At 47.3% G+C, this 16,271-nt stretch overlaps 1 protein-coding gene across 1 annotated transcript in view; it reads right to left on the bottom strand.

The window, feature by feature from the left end:
* Nucleotides 1-15,949, bottom strand: part of TRPV3 (transient receptor potential cation channel subfamily V member 3) — a 60,510-nt gene extending 44,561 nt beyond the window's left edge. Inside the window, exons 1-2 of the mRNA XM_087702911.1 lie at nt 15,828-15,949; nt 382-471 (exon numbers count right to left, since the gene is read on the bottom strand). Of these exons, the coding sequence (XP_087559037.1) occupies nt 382-471; nt 15,828-15,949 (212 nt within the window). The remainder of the gene's footprint in view (nt 1-381; nt 472-15,827) is intronic.
* Nucleotides 15,950-16,271: the final 322 nt, after the last annotated feature.

The following is a 16,271-nucleotide window of genomic DNA, read 5'->3' as shown; positions in this document are numbered from 1 at the left end:
CCCAATCCAACCATGTGGCCTCCAGCTCCCAGAATTCTTAGCAGGGGGTGTGGCCTTGCTGGCTGGGGAATTCTGGGAGTTGAAGTCCACACAACTTGAAGTGTTCAAGATGGAGAATCTCTAGACTATAACACTTCCCAATCCAACCGTGTGGCCTCCAGCTCCCAGAATTCTTAGCAGGGGGTGTGGCCTTTCTGGCTGGGGAATTCTGGGAGTTGAAGTCCACCCTGGTGAATCTCTTGTGATCTTAGGAAAGAAACCCACATTTAAAGGAAAACCCCAAAGGACCAGGAGGACAAAGGGGTGGGGGGGAGAATTAAGAACACAACGACTGAGTAAAGAGAAGGGAAGTCCAGTCATTCTGCAGTGGGTGACACCTACCTGCCCAGGTGAGGTGTGGCGTTTGGGATCTGCCTGGGTTTGACGCGCCAAGAGAGGGTGGAAGGAAAAAGAAGAGAAGCAGGATTGAGCCTGGTTGCAAAGGAAAAACACGTCTAAATATCGGACATTCGTCAGCCAGAAGAAGCAACGAGGGGGCTTCGACACAGCAGCCACGGGCAGGGAGTCAAAAAAGTCAAAATGGCAGCCACAAAAGAGGGGGCTTTTAATCCCAACCACCATCTTGACTTTTCTGACTTTCCTCCCTCTATTTCGGTTAAAATCGAACACCCCAAGCTGAGCTCAACTCCTGGAGACACATTGAACACATTGCATCCTTCAGTTTGCCTTTTTCAAGTTTCTAGTCCAGTTTATAGACCTGGATTGAGCCTGGTTGCAAAGGAAAAACACATCTAAATATTGAATATTTGTAAGCCGGAAGGCACAACGAGGGGATTAGATGTGGCAGTAGCAAGGCGGTGGTTTTAATGCAAGGCAGGGAGTCTAAAAAAGGTCAAAAAAGTCAAAATGGCAGCCCCAAAGGGTGGGGCCTTTTTAATCCCAACCACCATCCTGACTTTTCTGATTTCCTCCCCATATTTCACTCAGAATTCTCTGAGCCGAACTCAATTTCTGGCAATATTATGGACACATTGCATTCTTCAATTTGCTTTTTCAAGTTTCTAGTCCAGTTGACAGACCTGGATTAAGCAGGAAGTTGCATGTAATTCCCAGGTCCACCCAGAATTGCTTTGGACAGCTAGATGAGCAGCATATACACTTTAAAAATAAATAAACAAACTCATTCCCCTCCCTCCAAATTAATTGGGCCCACGAAAAGGATTTACAAGTTTGCAAATTACAAAAAAAAAGCAGAATTACCACTCAACTCCTTCCCTGCACAAAGTGTTAAATTTAGCATAAAAATACCGTAGATGTAATCACATAAAGAATTAAACTCATTTCCCCCATACATAGTATTCACTTTATTATTTTTTATTTATTTTTTTGCCTACCAGGTCCTCCGTGAAAAAGAGTTGAAGAGACAGACTAGCCCACTTGTGAGCCTCTCTATTGTAGAACTCTCTGGGAGCAGCTGGCAAGGCTGAGTGCACTTCCCCAGCCCTGATTGGCTACAGTGAGCAAGCCACATCCCCTCCTATCTGTCTGGCCAATGAGGAATGGCTTAGGATGTCTTGGAGTCTTGCTATTGGTGCAAGAAAGTGGGAGGAGACTCCAAACTTGACAACTTTAAGACTTGTGGACTTCAACTCCCAGAATTCCCCAGCCAGCATTGCTGGCTGGGGAATTCTGGGAGTTGAAGTCCACAAGTCCTAAAGTTGCCAAGGTTGGAGACCCGTGATTTATGTTGATTTTTTTTAAACCTGGTTAGGCAATTCTCTGCTGTCAGTTCCACCAATGTCTGGTTTAGTCTCTGTGTTACATGTGAATGCATTCACAGCGCAACATACACGTTCTCACAACATACCGGTTTTGAATTAATCCACATGATGGTTGCATCCAATGCATTGAATCCATATATTCCAGCAAAGCCACAGAAACAGATCAAGGTTAAAACAAGCCAAGGTTGGCAGCCGTCTGCTCTTTCCTCAAGCGAGTGGCACAAACGCGGCTTGAACCCTTGTCTGAACTCCTCCCAAAGGGGTTGTCTCCTGCATGGGCGGGGGGGGGGGGTTGGACTAGATGACCTACAAGATCCCTTCCGACTAATCTGTTAATCTGAGAGAGCCCAAATGACGTGGCAGAGAGAAGAGGTTATTTGATTTGTGCCTGATGCAAGGATCGTGAACTAGCATATTGGAAGTCAGGCGATAATGGTAATTACACAAGCCAAGATCTAATCTTGTTGGGTCACCTTGTGTCTCTTCCCTTAATCCTAACTCACAAGGTGGTTATTGGAGTAAAGAGGAACGGAGCTGCAGTGGCCCATCAGTGGAGCTGGCAGCAGATTCAGACAGTGAGGAGGGTTGGGGAGGAACCTGGGCCAGTCCTGGAGTCTGGGGGAGGCTCGGATGAGGGCTCTGTGTCGGACGCAGAGAGGGAGCCAGGGCCGTCTGACAGTTATCAGCTGCCTTCGGAGTCAGAGATCAGTGAGGCAGAAGAACAGTTGGAGCCTGTTCCCAGTGTGCGCATGCGCAGAGTTGCCAGAGGAAGGGAACAGCTAAAGAACAGGGGCCGACTTGGGAGTCAGGCCACAGGTGGACGGTGAATGGCCCCTCCCAGAGGGAATAAAAGAGGAGCAAAAGGGGAGTGGAGTTTGCAGGAGACAATCAGTTCGCTTCATTGGTTCGTGACTCTCCGAGGCTCCTGGCCAAGTTCTGCAGAGATCGGCCTGGCAGCTCTCCAAGCCAGATGAGGTCTGTGACTGTAAATCCTCCCTGGAAAGACTTTGCTGGATGTGAAAGAGCAGAATTCACAGCTAATTAATAAAAGGGTGTTTTTTTATCGGGACCAGGAGTTTGCTTCATGCTCTTGGGAAGCCTCGGTCAGAACAAGGCTCAAACAATGCAATGAGTAACTGAGTAAATTGTATAAGCTACTAATATTCATGTCTATCCAGTTCGCCGTGTAGGAGAATTTGAGAAATGGAAAGGGGTGGAGTCTGCTCCTAGGAGGAACAGCAAATTAGAGGTTGCCATCCAATTTGTTGCATTAGCTGGCAGCATCTCTTTGACCTCGGCTGACCTTGAAAAGGGTTGGGCTACTTGATGGATAGAGCACCACCAGGAACGGTAGATGAAAAAAAGTTTCTTGCTAATGCGTTCTTCCTTTCCTGAACTTAAGTCAGGTTTTGCTGACTATCACATTCGTTATACAACATCATCTCTCTAACATTCTACTCAAGTACTACCAGTGTCTTGGGAATTTTAAGATGAGGGGGCCATGGTGAATTTCCATTCCCAGAATCCTCCAGACAGCATCCTTTAAGAGGGCTGGATTTCCACTCCCAGAATCCCCCAGCCAGCATGCTTTAAGAGGGGAGGACTTCCACTCCCAGAATCCCCCAGCCAGCAGGCTTTAAGAGGGGAGGACTTCCACTCCCAGAATCCCCCAGCCAGCAGGCTTTAAGAGGAGAGGACTTCCACTCCCAGAATCCCCCAGCCAGCAGGCTTTAAGAGGGGAGGACTTCCACTCCCAGAATCCCCCAGCCAGCAGGCTTTAAGAGGGGAGGACTTCCACTCCCAGAATCCCCCAGCCAGCAGGCTTTAAGAGGGGAGGACTTCCACTCCCAGAATCCCCCAGCCAGCAGGCTTTAAGAGAGGTGGGCTTCCACTCCCAGAATCCCCCAGCCAGCATGCTTTAAGATGGGTGGACTTCCACTCCCAGAATCCCCCAGCCAGCAGGCTTTAAGAGGGGAGGACTTCCACTCCCAGAATTCCCCAGCCAGCAGGCTTTAAGAGGGGAGGACTTCCACTCCCAGAATCCTCTATCCAGCATGCTTTAAGATGGGTGGACTTCCACTCCCAGAATCCCCCAGCCAGCAGGCTTTAAGAGGGGAGGACTTCCACTCCCAGAATCCCCCAGCCAGCAGGCTTTAAGAGGGGAGGACTTCCACTCCCAGAATTCCCCAGCCAGCAGGCTTTAAGAGGGGAGGACTTCCACTCCCAGAATCCTCTATCCAGCATGCTTTAAGATGGGTGGACTTCCACTCCCAGAATCCCCCAGCCAGCAGGCTTTAAGAGGGCTGGATTTCCACTCCCAGAATCCCCCAGCCAGCAGGCTTTAAGAGGGGAGGACTTCCACTCCCAGAATCCTCTATCCAGCAGGCTTTAAGAGGGGAGGACTTCCACTCCCAGAATCCCCCAGCCAGCAGGCTTTAAGAGGGGAGGACTTCCACTCCCAGAATTCCCCAGCCAGCAGGCTTTAAGAGGGGAGGACTTCCACTCCCAGAATTCCCCAGCCAGCAGGCTTTAAGAGGGGAGGACTTCCACTCCCAGAATCCTCTATCCAGCAGGCTTTAAGAGGGGAGGACTTCCACTCCCAGAATCCCCCAGCCAGCATGCTTTAAGATGGGTGGACTTCCACTCCCAGAATCCCCCAGCCAGCAGGCTTTAAGAGGGGAGGACTTCCACTCCCAGAATTCCCCAGCCAGCAGGCTTTAAGAGGGGAGGACTTCCACTCCCAGAATCCTCTATCCAGCATGCTTTAAGATGGGTGGACTTCCACTCCCAGAATCCCCCAGCCAGCAGGCTTTAAGAGGGGAGGACTTCCACTCCCAGAATCCCCCAGCCAGCAGGCTTTAAGAGGGGAGGACTTCCACTCCCAGAATTCCCCAGCCAGCAGGCTTTAAGAGGGGAGGACTTCCACTCCCAGAATCCTCTATCCAGCATGCTTTAAGATGGGTGGACTTCCACTCCCAGAATCCCCCAGCCAGCAGGCTTTAAGAGGGGAGGACTTCCACTCCCAGAATCCCCCAGCCAGCAGGCTTTAAGAGGGGAGGACTTCCACTCCCAGAATTCCCCAGCCAGCAGGCTTTAAGAGGGGAGGACTTCCACTCCCAGAATCCTCTATCCAGCATGCTTTAAGAGGGTGGACTTCCACTCCCAGAATCCCCCAGGCAGCAGGCTTTAAGAGGGGAGGACTTCCACTCCCAGAATCCTCTATCCAGCATGCTTTAAGAGGGCTGGATTTCCACTCCCAGAATCCCCCAGCCAACATGAATTAAGGTGGGTGGATCTCAAATCCCAGAATCACCTTGAGAGGATATGAATATCTCTCCTTTATAGGTCAGGAATTTTAAGACATGTGAAGGTCAACTCCCAGAATTCCTGTCTTACTAGAAATACATCGCTTTTCTCTATAGCCAGAGGAAGCAACATTCAGCGATATTTTTACTCAGATTGGCTTCCGAATGGACTCAATGTGGACTAGGCACGTGAGGAATGATGACAGGTGGACACACTATGGCATGACGATTCACTGCCTCGCACGTTCTGACAACACACCCAGGTCTCTCCCACTGATGAAAAATTGGGCTTGCCGGCTTGCATATGTAAACATGGCTGGTTAAGGTGAGAGAGCTTGGATAAAAGTTTCTCCAAAGCAGTCTTAGCCACTTTAAGACTTGGGGAGTTCGACTCCCAGAATTTCCCAGCCAGCCATGTCAAAGTCTGACTGGGGAATTCTGGGAGTGGAAGCCCACCCCTCTTAAAGCATTCTGACTGGGGGATTCTGGGAGTGGAAGTCCTCCCCTCTTAACGCATGCTGGCTGGGGAATTCTGGGAGTGGAAGTCCTCCCCTCTTAAAGCATGCTGGCTGGGGGATTCTGGGAGTGGAAGTCGTCCCCTCTTAAAGCATGATGGCTGGGGAATTCTGGGAGTGGAACACCCCTCTTAAGGCAGGCTGGCTGGGGGATTCTGGGAATGGAAGTCCTCCCCTCTTAAAGCATTCTGGCTGGGGGATTCTGGGAGTGGAAGTCCTCCCCTCTTAAAGCATTCTGGCTGGGGGATTCTGGGAGCGGAAGTCCTCCCCTCTTAAAGCATTCTGACTGGGGGATTCTGGGAGTGGAAGTCCTCCCCTCTTAACGCATGCTGGCTGGGGGATTCTGGGAGTGGAAGTCCTCCCCTCTTAACGCATGCTGGCTGGGGGATTCTGGGAGTTGAAGTCCTCTCCTCTTAACGCATGCTGGCTGGGGGATTCTGGGAGTGGAAGTCCTCCCCTCTTAAAGCATGCTGGCTGGGGGATTCTGGGAGTGGAAGTCCTCCCCTCTTAACGCATGCTGGCTGGGGGATTCTGGGAGTTGAAGTCCTCCCCTCTTAAAGCATGCTGGCTGGGGGATTATGGGAGTGGAAGTCCTGCCCTCTTAACGCATGCTGGCTGGGGGATTCTGGGAGTGGAAGTCCTCCCCTCTTAACGCATGCTGGCTGGGGGATTCTGGGAGTGGAAGTCCTCCCCTCTTAACGCATGCTGGCTGGGGGATTCTGGGAGTTGAAGTCCTCCCCTCTTAAAGCATGCTGGCTGGGGGATTCTGGGAGTGGAAGTCCTGCCCTCTTAACGCATGCTGGCTGGGGGATTCTGGGAGTGGAAGTCCTCCCCTCTTAACGCATGCTGGCTGGGGGATTCTGGGAGTTGAAGTCCTCCCCTCTTAAAGCATGCTGGCTGGGGGATTCTGGGAGTGGAAGTCCTGCCCTCTTAACGCATGCTGGCTGGGGGATTCTGGGAGTGGAAGTCGTCCCCTCTTAAAGCATGCTGGCTGGGGGATTCTGGGAGTGGAAGTCCTCCCCTCTTAAAGCAGGCTGGCTGGGGGATTCTGGGAGTGGAAGTCCACCCCTCTTAACGCATGCTGGCTGGGGGATTCTGGGAGTGGAAGTCCTCCCCTCTTAACGCATGCTGGCTGGGGGATTCTGGGAGTGGAAGTCCTCCCCTCTTAACGCATGCTGGCTGGGGGATTCTGGGAGTGGAAGTCCTCCCCTCTTAACGCATGCTGGCTGGGGGATTCTGGGAGTTGAAGTCCTCTCCTCTTAACGCATGCTGGCTGGGGGATTCTGGGAGTGGAAGTCCTCCCCTCTTAAAGCATGCTGGCTGGGGGATTATGGGAGTGGAAGTCCACCCCTCTTAACGCATGCTGGCTGGGGGATTCTGGGAGTGGAAGTCCTCCCCTCTTAACGCATGCTGGCTGGGGGATTCTGGGAGTGGAAGTCCTCCCCTCTTAACGCATGCTGGCTGGGGGATTCTGGGAGTGGAAGTCCTCCCCTCTTAACGCATGCTGGCTGGGGGATTCTGGGAGTAGAAGTCGTCCCCTCTTAAAGCATGCTGGCTGGGGGATTCTGGGAGTGGAAGTCCTCCCCTCTTAACGCATGCTGGCTGGGGGATTCTGGGAGTGGAAGTCCTCCCCTCTTAACGCATGCTGGCTGGGGGATTCTGGGAGTGGAAGTCCTCCCCTCTTAACGCATGCTGGCTGGGGGATTCTGGGAGTTGAAGTCCTCTCCTCTTAACGCATGCTGGCTGGGGGATTCTGGGAGTAGAAGTCGTCCCCTCTTAAAGCATGCTGGCTGGGGGATTCTGGGAGTGGAAGTCCAGTCCTCTTAAAGCCTGCTGGCTGGGGAATTCTGGGAGTGGAAGTCCTCCCCTCTTAAAGCATGCTGGCTGTGGAATTCTGGGAGTGGAAGTCCTCCCCTCTTAACGCATGCTGGCTGGGGGATTCTGGGAGTGGAAGTCCTCCCCTCTTAACGCATGCTGGCTGGGGGATTCTGGGAGTGGAAGTCCTCCCCTCTTAACGCATGCTGGCTGGGGGATTCTGGGAGTTGAAGTCCTCTCCTCTTAACGCATGCTGGCTGGGGGATTCTGGGAGTGGAAGTCCTCCCCTCTTAAAGCATGCTGGCTGGGGGATTCTGGGAGTTGAAGTCCTCCCCTCTTAAAGCATGCTGGCTGTGGAATTCTGGGAGTGGAAGTCCTCCCCTCTTAACGCATGCTGGCTGGGGGATTCTGGGAGTGGAAGTCCTCCCCTCTTAAAGCATGCTGGCTGTGGAATTCTGGGAGTGGAAGTCCTCCCCTCTTAACGCATGCTGGCTGGGGGATTCTGGGATTGGAAGTCCTCCCCTCTTAACGCATGCTGGCTGGGGGATTCTGGGAGTGGAAGTCCTCCCCTCTTAAAGCATGCTGGCTGGGGGATTCTGGGAGTGGAAGTCCTCCCCTCTTAAAGCATTCTGACTGGGGGATTCTGGGAGTGGAAGTTGACAAGCCTTACAGTGGCCAAGGCTGGTGATCCCTGCTCTGAAAAATAAATCTAAAGCCACATCCCATCTCAGAATTCCAGAAGAGACCTCGAAGTCCCTGCAGCCATTAAACATTTTTGCAATTTAAGCAAATTGGCGCTGCTCACTGAAATTATGTTGGATGGCACACCCAGGTTGGGGAGCTGCCCCTGGCACCTTGGGTCTTGTGCCAACGCTGGAATTTGCCTGGCAAATAAATCCGGCTGGATCAGGTGGAAAGTTAATCAAAAGACATTTAAAAAATTGTTTTTTAAAAAAAGCACAGAGAGAAATAAGGGTTTTGGGAAGGAAAGTGCCAAAAGATTCTAACTCTACAAGTAGTCCTCGGCACTACGGCCACAATTGAGGCCAAAACGTCTGTCGTTAAGTGAGACTCTTCAATCTCTTCTTTAAAACCTCCTGTGATGGAGCACCCACAACTTCTGGAGGCAAGTAGTTCCACTGGTTAATTGTCCTCAGTGGCAGGAAATTTCTCCTCAGTTCTAAGTTGCTTCTCTCCTTGTTTAGTTTCCGCCCATTGCTTCTTGTTCTACCCTCAGGTGCCTTGGAGAATAGCTTGACCTCCTTTCTCCTCTCTGTGGCAGCCCCTCAAATATTGGAAGATGCTCTCCTGTCTCCCCTGGTCCTTCTCTTCCCTAGACTGGCCAGGCCCAGTTCCTGCAACCATTCATTGTGTATTTTAGCCTCCAGGCCTTTGATCATCTTTTTTTGCTCCTCTTTGCAGTTTTCCCAGTCTCTTTATTCAGATTAACAAAGTTGGAAGGGACCTTGTAGGTCATCTAGTCCAACCCCCCCACCAAAGCAGGAGACATTACACCATTTCTGACAGGGGAATTCTGGGAGCAGAAGTCCTCCCCTCTTAAAGTATTCTGACTGAGGAATTCTGGGCGTGGAAGTCCTCCCCTCTTAAAGCATTCTGACAGGGGAATTCTGGGAGTGGAAGTCCTCCCCTCTTAAAGCATGGTGGCTGGGGGATTCTGGGAGTGGAAGTCCTCCCCTCTTAAAGCCTGCTGGCTGGGGAATTCTGGGAGTGGATGGCAGTCCAGTCTCTTCTTGAAACCTCCAGGGATGAAGCTCCCACAACTTCCGAAGGCAACTTCTGTGTCCATGGGTTGATGGTTCTCACTGTCAGAAAATTCCTCCTTATTTCTAGGTTGAATCTCAGTTTCCATCCATTGTTCCTTGTCTGGCCTTTGGGTGCTTTGGAAAATAGGTGGAAGATGCTCTCCTGTCTCCCCTGGTCCTTCTCTTCCCTAGACTAGCCAGGCCCAGTTCCTGCAACCGTTCATCGTATGTTTGAGCCTCCAGTCCCCTCATCATCCTGGTTGCTCTTCTCTGCACTCTTTCTAGAGTCTCAACATCTTTTTTTATAGTGTGGTGACCAAAACTGGATGCAATACTCTTAAGTGTGGTCTTACTAGGGCTTTATAGAGTGGTATTAGTACCTCCCTTGATCTTGATTGTATCCCTCTGTTGATGCAATTTAGCTTCTTCATTTCCTACGACTTTCTCCATTTGATGGTTCCACCAATAACAACCGCAATTGGTTGTTAAGTGAAGCGGTCGCGATGCGAAAGATCATAACGTTCGGGATTTGATTTTCGCTTCCTTGCAAAGGTCCTAAATGCAACGACTGGTTTGCAAAGCTACTTTTCCCTCCTAAGTGCAAAAATGTGCTCTACGGGGCAGTTGTTAAACGAGGACAACATGTGCGAGGTCCTTGGTGGTCTCTGAGCTTCGTTGTTTTCTTGCAGACGTTTCATTACCCAACTAGGTAACATCATCAGTTGGAGAAGGGAGAAGGAAGCCCTTGGTGCTCTCTGAGCTTGGCTGTTTTCTTCCAGACGTTTCATTACCCAACTAGGTAACATCATCAGTTGGAGAAGGGAGAGGGATGTCCTTGGCAATGAGTTCATATTTATGACGGTGGCAACGTTCTCGGGGTATGTGATCCCCTTTTGTGATCTTCTGACCAGCCAAGTCCGTAGGGAAGCTGGGTTCACTTAACGACCGGGCTCCTGACTTCACAACTACAATGATTCACTCAACAACTGTGGCTAGAAAGGTCGTAAAATGGGGCAAAACTCGCTTAACAAATGTTTCGCTTAGTAAAATAAATTCTGGGCTCAATTGTGGTTGTATGTCGAGGACTACCTTTATACTTTCCTGGCATACTAGCTTCCCTGCATTATTTTTATTGTTATGTTGTAAAGGAGCTGAGGTGGCGCAGTGGTTAAACGCAGCACTGCAGGCTACTTCAGCTGACTACAGTTCGGCTGTTCAAATCTCACCGGCTCAGGGTTGACTCAGCCTTCCATCCTCCCGAGGTGGGTAAAATGAGGACCCGGATTGTTGTTGGGGGCAATATGTTGACTCTGTAAACCGCTTAGAGAGGGCTGAAAGGCCTATGAAGCGGTATATAAGTCGAACTGCTATTGCTATTGCTATTGTTGTTGTATACTGTATTCATTAAACATGAAACTCAGCCAACCGAACATTCAGAAATGCATTGCAAATACCAGTGACTGGTGCTAATACGGTTTGCTGCCAGCGTCCTAGGTATCAACCAAGGACCTTCTTCAAATATAAGATGTTCCGAGTAGGACAGTTTTTTGCAGTTCCGGTGGTGTTATTGCAGGAAGCTGCAGTTTGTGGATGTATCTTGTAAAATTCTCGGACATGGTACCAAGTGTCCCAATGACAATGGGTATCACTCTTACATGCTTCATCCATAGCGGTGTAGTTTCGATGGCCAGGTCGTGTTGTGACTCAGCAGCAGTCTTCTGTGAGTCTTTTTGGGATGCAAGTTTCACAATGCAGCTGGGGCTCGTTAGTGGGTCTTTGGGTGATAAAAGGACAGATGGTGCCACGCCCTAGTTGCAGGAGTCAACGTTCCTTGATTCGTTCATTGATGGATCATCAGTCGTGGTTTATGTAAGATACACTTGGAAAAGTGCTTTGTTTTCTGAACCCTGATTCAAGGATACACTTGGAGAAGTGCATTGCTTGTAAGAGTTTGTTTGGTAGTCTTGTTATCTAGTCAAAGACTTTATTTATGTTATTTTTGGGCTCGCAGCCAGTTTGAGCCGATAACTGATAAAGAGAGTTCCTTTTAAGTTGTTTGCCTGTCGTCTCTTTAACAAGCGGAGAAGGGGGGGGGGACAGAACAGGTCGCGATATTTGATGATTTTTTCTAGCTCTTTTTCTTCGACTCTGGCGTCTCCAGGAACAGCGATATCAATAAACTGTACCCTTCGGCCCTCTACAGCCGTGATATCTGGCGTGTTGTGCTCCAAATGACGATCCGTTTGTATTCGAAAGTCCCACAAGATCTTCACCTTCTCATTTTAAATACCTTTTTCCACTTTACAATAATGCAATACAACACAATAGCAGAGTTGGAAGGGACCTTGGAGATCTTCTAGTCCAACCCTCTGCCTAGGCAGGAAACCCTATACCATTCCAGACAGATGGCTATCCAGCATCTTCTTAAAGACTTCCAGTGTTGGGGCATTCACAACTTCTGGAGGCAACTTCTGTCCCACTGGTTAATTGTTCTCACTGTCAGGACAATTTTCCTTACTTCTAAGTTGCTTCTCTCCTTGATTAGTTTCCACCCATTGCTTCTTGTTCTGCCCTCAGGTGCCTTGGAGAATAGCTTGCTCCCAAATCTTCTTTGGGGCAGCCCCTGAGATATTGGAAGGCTGCTATCATGTCTCCCCTAGTCCTTTTTTCTATTAAACTAGATGTTTATGTTCTCATGACTTTCTGGATACGGGTAAATCATATTTTCTGCATAATGACCAGTGGATTAATTTAGCAACTCGGTCGTGTCTAGCTTTGTAACCAGTTTGAGCGATTTTGCTGCATTCACATATTAACTGTGAAAGAGTTTCGACTTTGTTATTGCAAAGTCGGCAATTTGGGTTGTCAGTGGATTTTTGTATCTTCGCTTTCGTGGCAATCAGTTTGCAGTGCTTGTTCTTGAGCAGCCAGTATTAAAACCTCCCTGTGTTTCTTGATGGTTCCCATCTTAAGCCATGTCCATGTCAAGTTGTCATCACATTTTCCTTCAATGTTTTTCAAATGCTGTCCATGCAAAGCTTTGGTTTTCCGTCTATTTAATCTGTCATCCAGCTGTTTTTCTCCTTATATTCTGCCTTGGTTTCTGTTGTTTTTATGCTGTTCTCCGTTTTCACAGCCTGCAGCAATTTTTCTGCGCTCTGGTTCACATAATCATTCAAACTTCGTTTTTCTTCTTCTACAGTTTGATGGATTTGAATAGCCCCCTGCCCCCTATTTTTCTTGGCAGGTACAACTTGTCGATGTCACTTTGTGGATGTAAAGTGTGGTACATATTCAAAAGTTTGTGTTTTCCGGTCCAAGTTTTCCAGTTCAGCCAGAGTCCAGTTGATGATTCCAGCTGGAATCACTGGAACTGCCCATATATTAATGGATTTAATTATGTTTCCAGCATTCAGCTTTGATTTTAATATTTTGCGGACCCTCCTAATGTATTCCTTTTGCGTTGACTCTTTCACTTTTCCATTCAAGATGTTATCTGCTTCTAATATGCCTAAGTACTTGTAACCATCATCCTTTGCTAATGCTTTCACTATATTTCCATTTCCCAGTTCTATTCCTTCTGTTTTTTAACAATTTTTCCTCGCTGCATGGATAATATAGAACATTTTTTTTTCAATTTTTCCTCGCTGCCTGGATAATGTCGCTCATTTTTCAAGTCCAAAGTAAATTTTGAGGTCACTGCCGAACAGTTGAACTGTGTTGAGTATTGATTTAAGTTCAATGGGGTTTTTCGCATACATTTTTAAGTCATCCATGTATAGTAGATTGTTTATCTTGACATGCTGGCTTGAGATTTGATATCCCAGTTTTGTGTTTCGTAGGATTATTGTCAGTGGAATTAATGCAATGTTGAACAGTAGTGGTGAAAGTGAATCCCCTTGGAAGATTCCACGTCTGATTTTGACTTCACCAATGTTCTCCCCATTTGTTGTTAGAACTGTTTTCCATTTTTGCATATTTGCTTTAAAAAATGTACAGATATTTTTGCTGATTCCAAAGTTTTCCAGACAGGTGTTAATCCAGCTGTGGGGTAATGAGTCGAATGCCTTCTTGTAATCAATTCACGCAATATTTAAATTTGTTTTTCTTCGTTTTGCATTTTTTTAGTGCCATTATATTATTATTATTACGTGGTTAATCTTTGGTGAGATTCACAGCCTTTGGGGCTGGTTGGTAGCTTAACAGCTCGAGTCCTAACCAAGGACCTAGGAACTGTTAAGGTAGCGTCGGAGGATATAAGCTGTTCCAAGTAGGGAGGTTTTTTGTAGAATCAGAATTTATCAAGTCTGATTAATTTAAAATTTCCAAATAGCGAGGTAGCCCTTTAGGTATTGCTCCAAGGGCTCCAATTACAATCGGGACAACACACAATTTCTTTTTCCACAGTCGCTCAACTTCAATTTGCAGGTCCTGGTACTTTGTGATTTTTTCTTGCTGTTTATCTTCAATTCGTGGCATCCCCAGGTATTGCAATGTCAATGAACCATACTTTTTTCTTTTTTTATTATTATTATTTTAATTATTATTATTATTATTATTTGGTGAGATTCACAGCCTTTGGGGCTTGTTCTTGTTGTTATAAATTTTTGTTCACTAAACATGAAACTCAGTTAACTTAAGATTCAAAAATGCATCACAAATGCCATTGACTGGTGCTAATGGTTGATATCGGTTGCTGCCAGCATCCTAGGTATCAACCAAGTTCCTTCTTAAAATATACAATGATGATGATGATTGTTGTTGTTATGGTATTATTATTGTTACACTATTGTTGTTGTTATTGTTATTATTACTTCTTTAATATTTCTTCTACTGGAATATATATATATATATATATATATATATATATATATATATATATATATATATATATATATATATATATATATATATATATATATATATATATATATATATATATATATGGAGGAGAACCTTGTGGCTTAGTGGTTAACACAACTGCTTAATATGTAATACAGCACAGGTTCAAATCCCAGTAAGGGTATGGCTAGCTGATGAGAGCTAAATAGCTTGAAATAGATCTATACTAGTCTCCCTTTACTTACTTACTTATTTATTTATTTATCAGCACAAATGCAACATACACACACACACACACACACACACACATGTTGTATTTGTGCTGATAAATAAATAAAGGGAAACTAGTATAGATCTATTTCAAGCTATTTAGCTCTCATCAGCTAGCCATACCCTTACTGGGAATCAAACTGTCTGGATGGTCTCTTGTGACGAGCCGAAGGACAGAGAATGGAAGTAGTGATCTTCCTCCCATATTTGGGCACACCGGGGGTTGTAAATATATATATTTTAAAGTCACAACCCCTGGTATGCCCCAATTATGGGAGGAAGCTAACTGCTTCCATTCTCTGTCCATCGGCTCGTCACAAGAGACCATCCAGACAGAAAGCCCAATATTTTACTGTTGCCTTTGTTACATTTGTGTAATATTTGTGCTGATAAATATTATAATTATAATTATAATAAATAAATAATTTATTTATCAGCACAAATACTACACACACACACACACACACACACACACACACACTTATATAGGATTATTGCATCCTATCCTGAAATCAATGATTGGGAAATATTCCTGAATTGCTAAACCTTGGCAATTCTATAATGAAGAAACTTCTTCCTTTTCTTTTTTTCTTTAAGCCTCTCCCCTTCTCTTTTTCTTGGAGGCCCGGAGTGACAAAACTAGTTCATAAATACATTTCTTGCAGTCGGATAAGACTGATTGGAGGAGTTAGGTGAATTTGATACAAAACCATTCTGGAGAAATCTAATTTCTATAGGTTTGTATTTCTGAACTCCTGCAACTTTAAGATGTGGGAGACTTCAACTCCCAGAATTCCCCTGCTGGGAAATTCTCCCTGCTGGCTGGGGAATTCTGGGAGTTGAAGTCCTCCTCATCTTAAGGTTGCAAAGGTTGAGAAACGCGGATATAAGGAATTGAGCAGATTGAAAACTGTGGATTCTGGGAGCTGGAATAAAACTGATTTATTAAAAAGGGGGCTAGCAGAATTCTGAATTTTTTTCTTCTTCTTAATACCCTAAATTAACCTGGCACTCTGCCTACAATAACCGAGCCAATGAAATAGTTTTGATGCTCAGATGTTCCCAAAACTCAGGCCATTATGCAAGTTCTAGAAATGGGTCAGCAGTGATAATCCAGCTGTACCCATTCATCAAGATGATTTGCAGAATCCCCAACCTCCCACTCAGGTTTCGACCAGTGGTGGGATTCAACATTTTTTACTACGGGTTCTGTGGGTGCGGCTTGCTTGGTGGGCGTGGCTTGGCAGTCATGTGACCTTGGGTGTGGCTTGGCAGTCGTGACTGGGTGAATGCGGCTAGGTGGGCATGGCTTGGTAGTCATGTGACTGGTGGGCATGGCTTGTGGCCGTGTGACTGAGTGGGTGGGGTGAGTGAGCGGCAAGTGGGCGAGGGGCGTGGCCAGCCAGAGGTCGTTACGCATTCGGTAAACCAGGCCAAATTGCCCCTAACCGGGTCACTCTAACCGGTGCGAACCGGCTGAATACCTCCTTCTGGTTTTGACATCTGCCGACCTGTGCCAAGAAACGGGTCACTTACCTCTTCTTGTTGGGGGTACCTTCGGCTGCCCTCTTGTCCTGGCCGGCCCCCGGCGGAGTCTCCCGAGGACTCGGCTTCTTGGTCCCCATAAGAGGGACCATTTCCTTGATGTCTTTGATCATGGTTCTAGGTGAAAACAAACTCGGTTAGTTACCGTTGTTTGCAGGTCTTCTGCTCACGAATTCAATTGAATCGGATCGCGTTGAATTGACGAGATCTGTTTTTAATCCCACCTTTATATTCCTTTATAGGCCACTCAAGGGGGCGAGCGTCCATCTATTTTCCCCACAAAAACAACCCTCGGAGGTGGGCTGGGCTGAGAGGGGTTGACTGGTCCAAAATCACACAGCCGGCTTTCATGCCTAAGGCAGGACTAGAACTCCCAATCTCCTGGTGATTGACCCAAGTCACCCAGCTGGCTTTCATGTCTAAGGTGGGACTAGA

Source organism: Thamnophis sirtalis, unplaced genomic scaffold (assembly GCF_051295495.1).
Source record: "Thamnophis sirtalis isolate CommonGarterSnake01/CBP01778 unplaced genomic scaffold, rThaSir2_p1.2 scaffold_17, whole genome shotgun sequence".
Lineage (NCBI taxonomy): Eukaryota > Metazoa > Chordata > Lepidosauria > Squamata > Natricidae > Thamnophis > Thamnophis sirtalis.
This window is presented reverse-complemented; position numbering and strand designations above follow the sequence as displayed.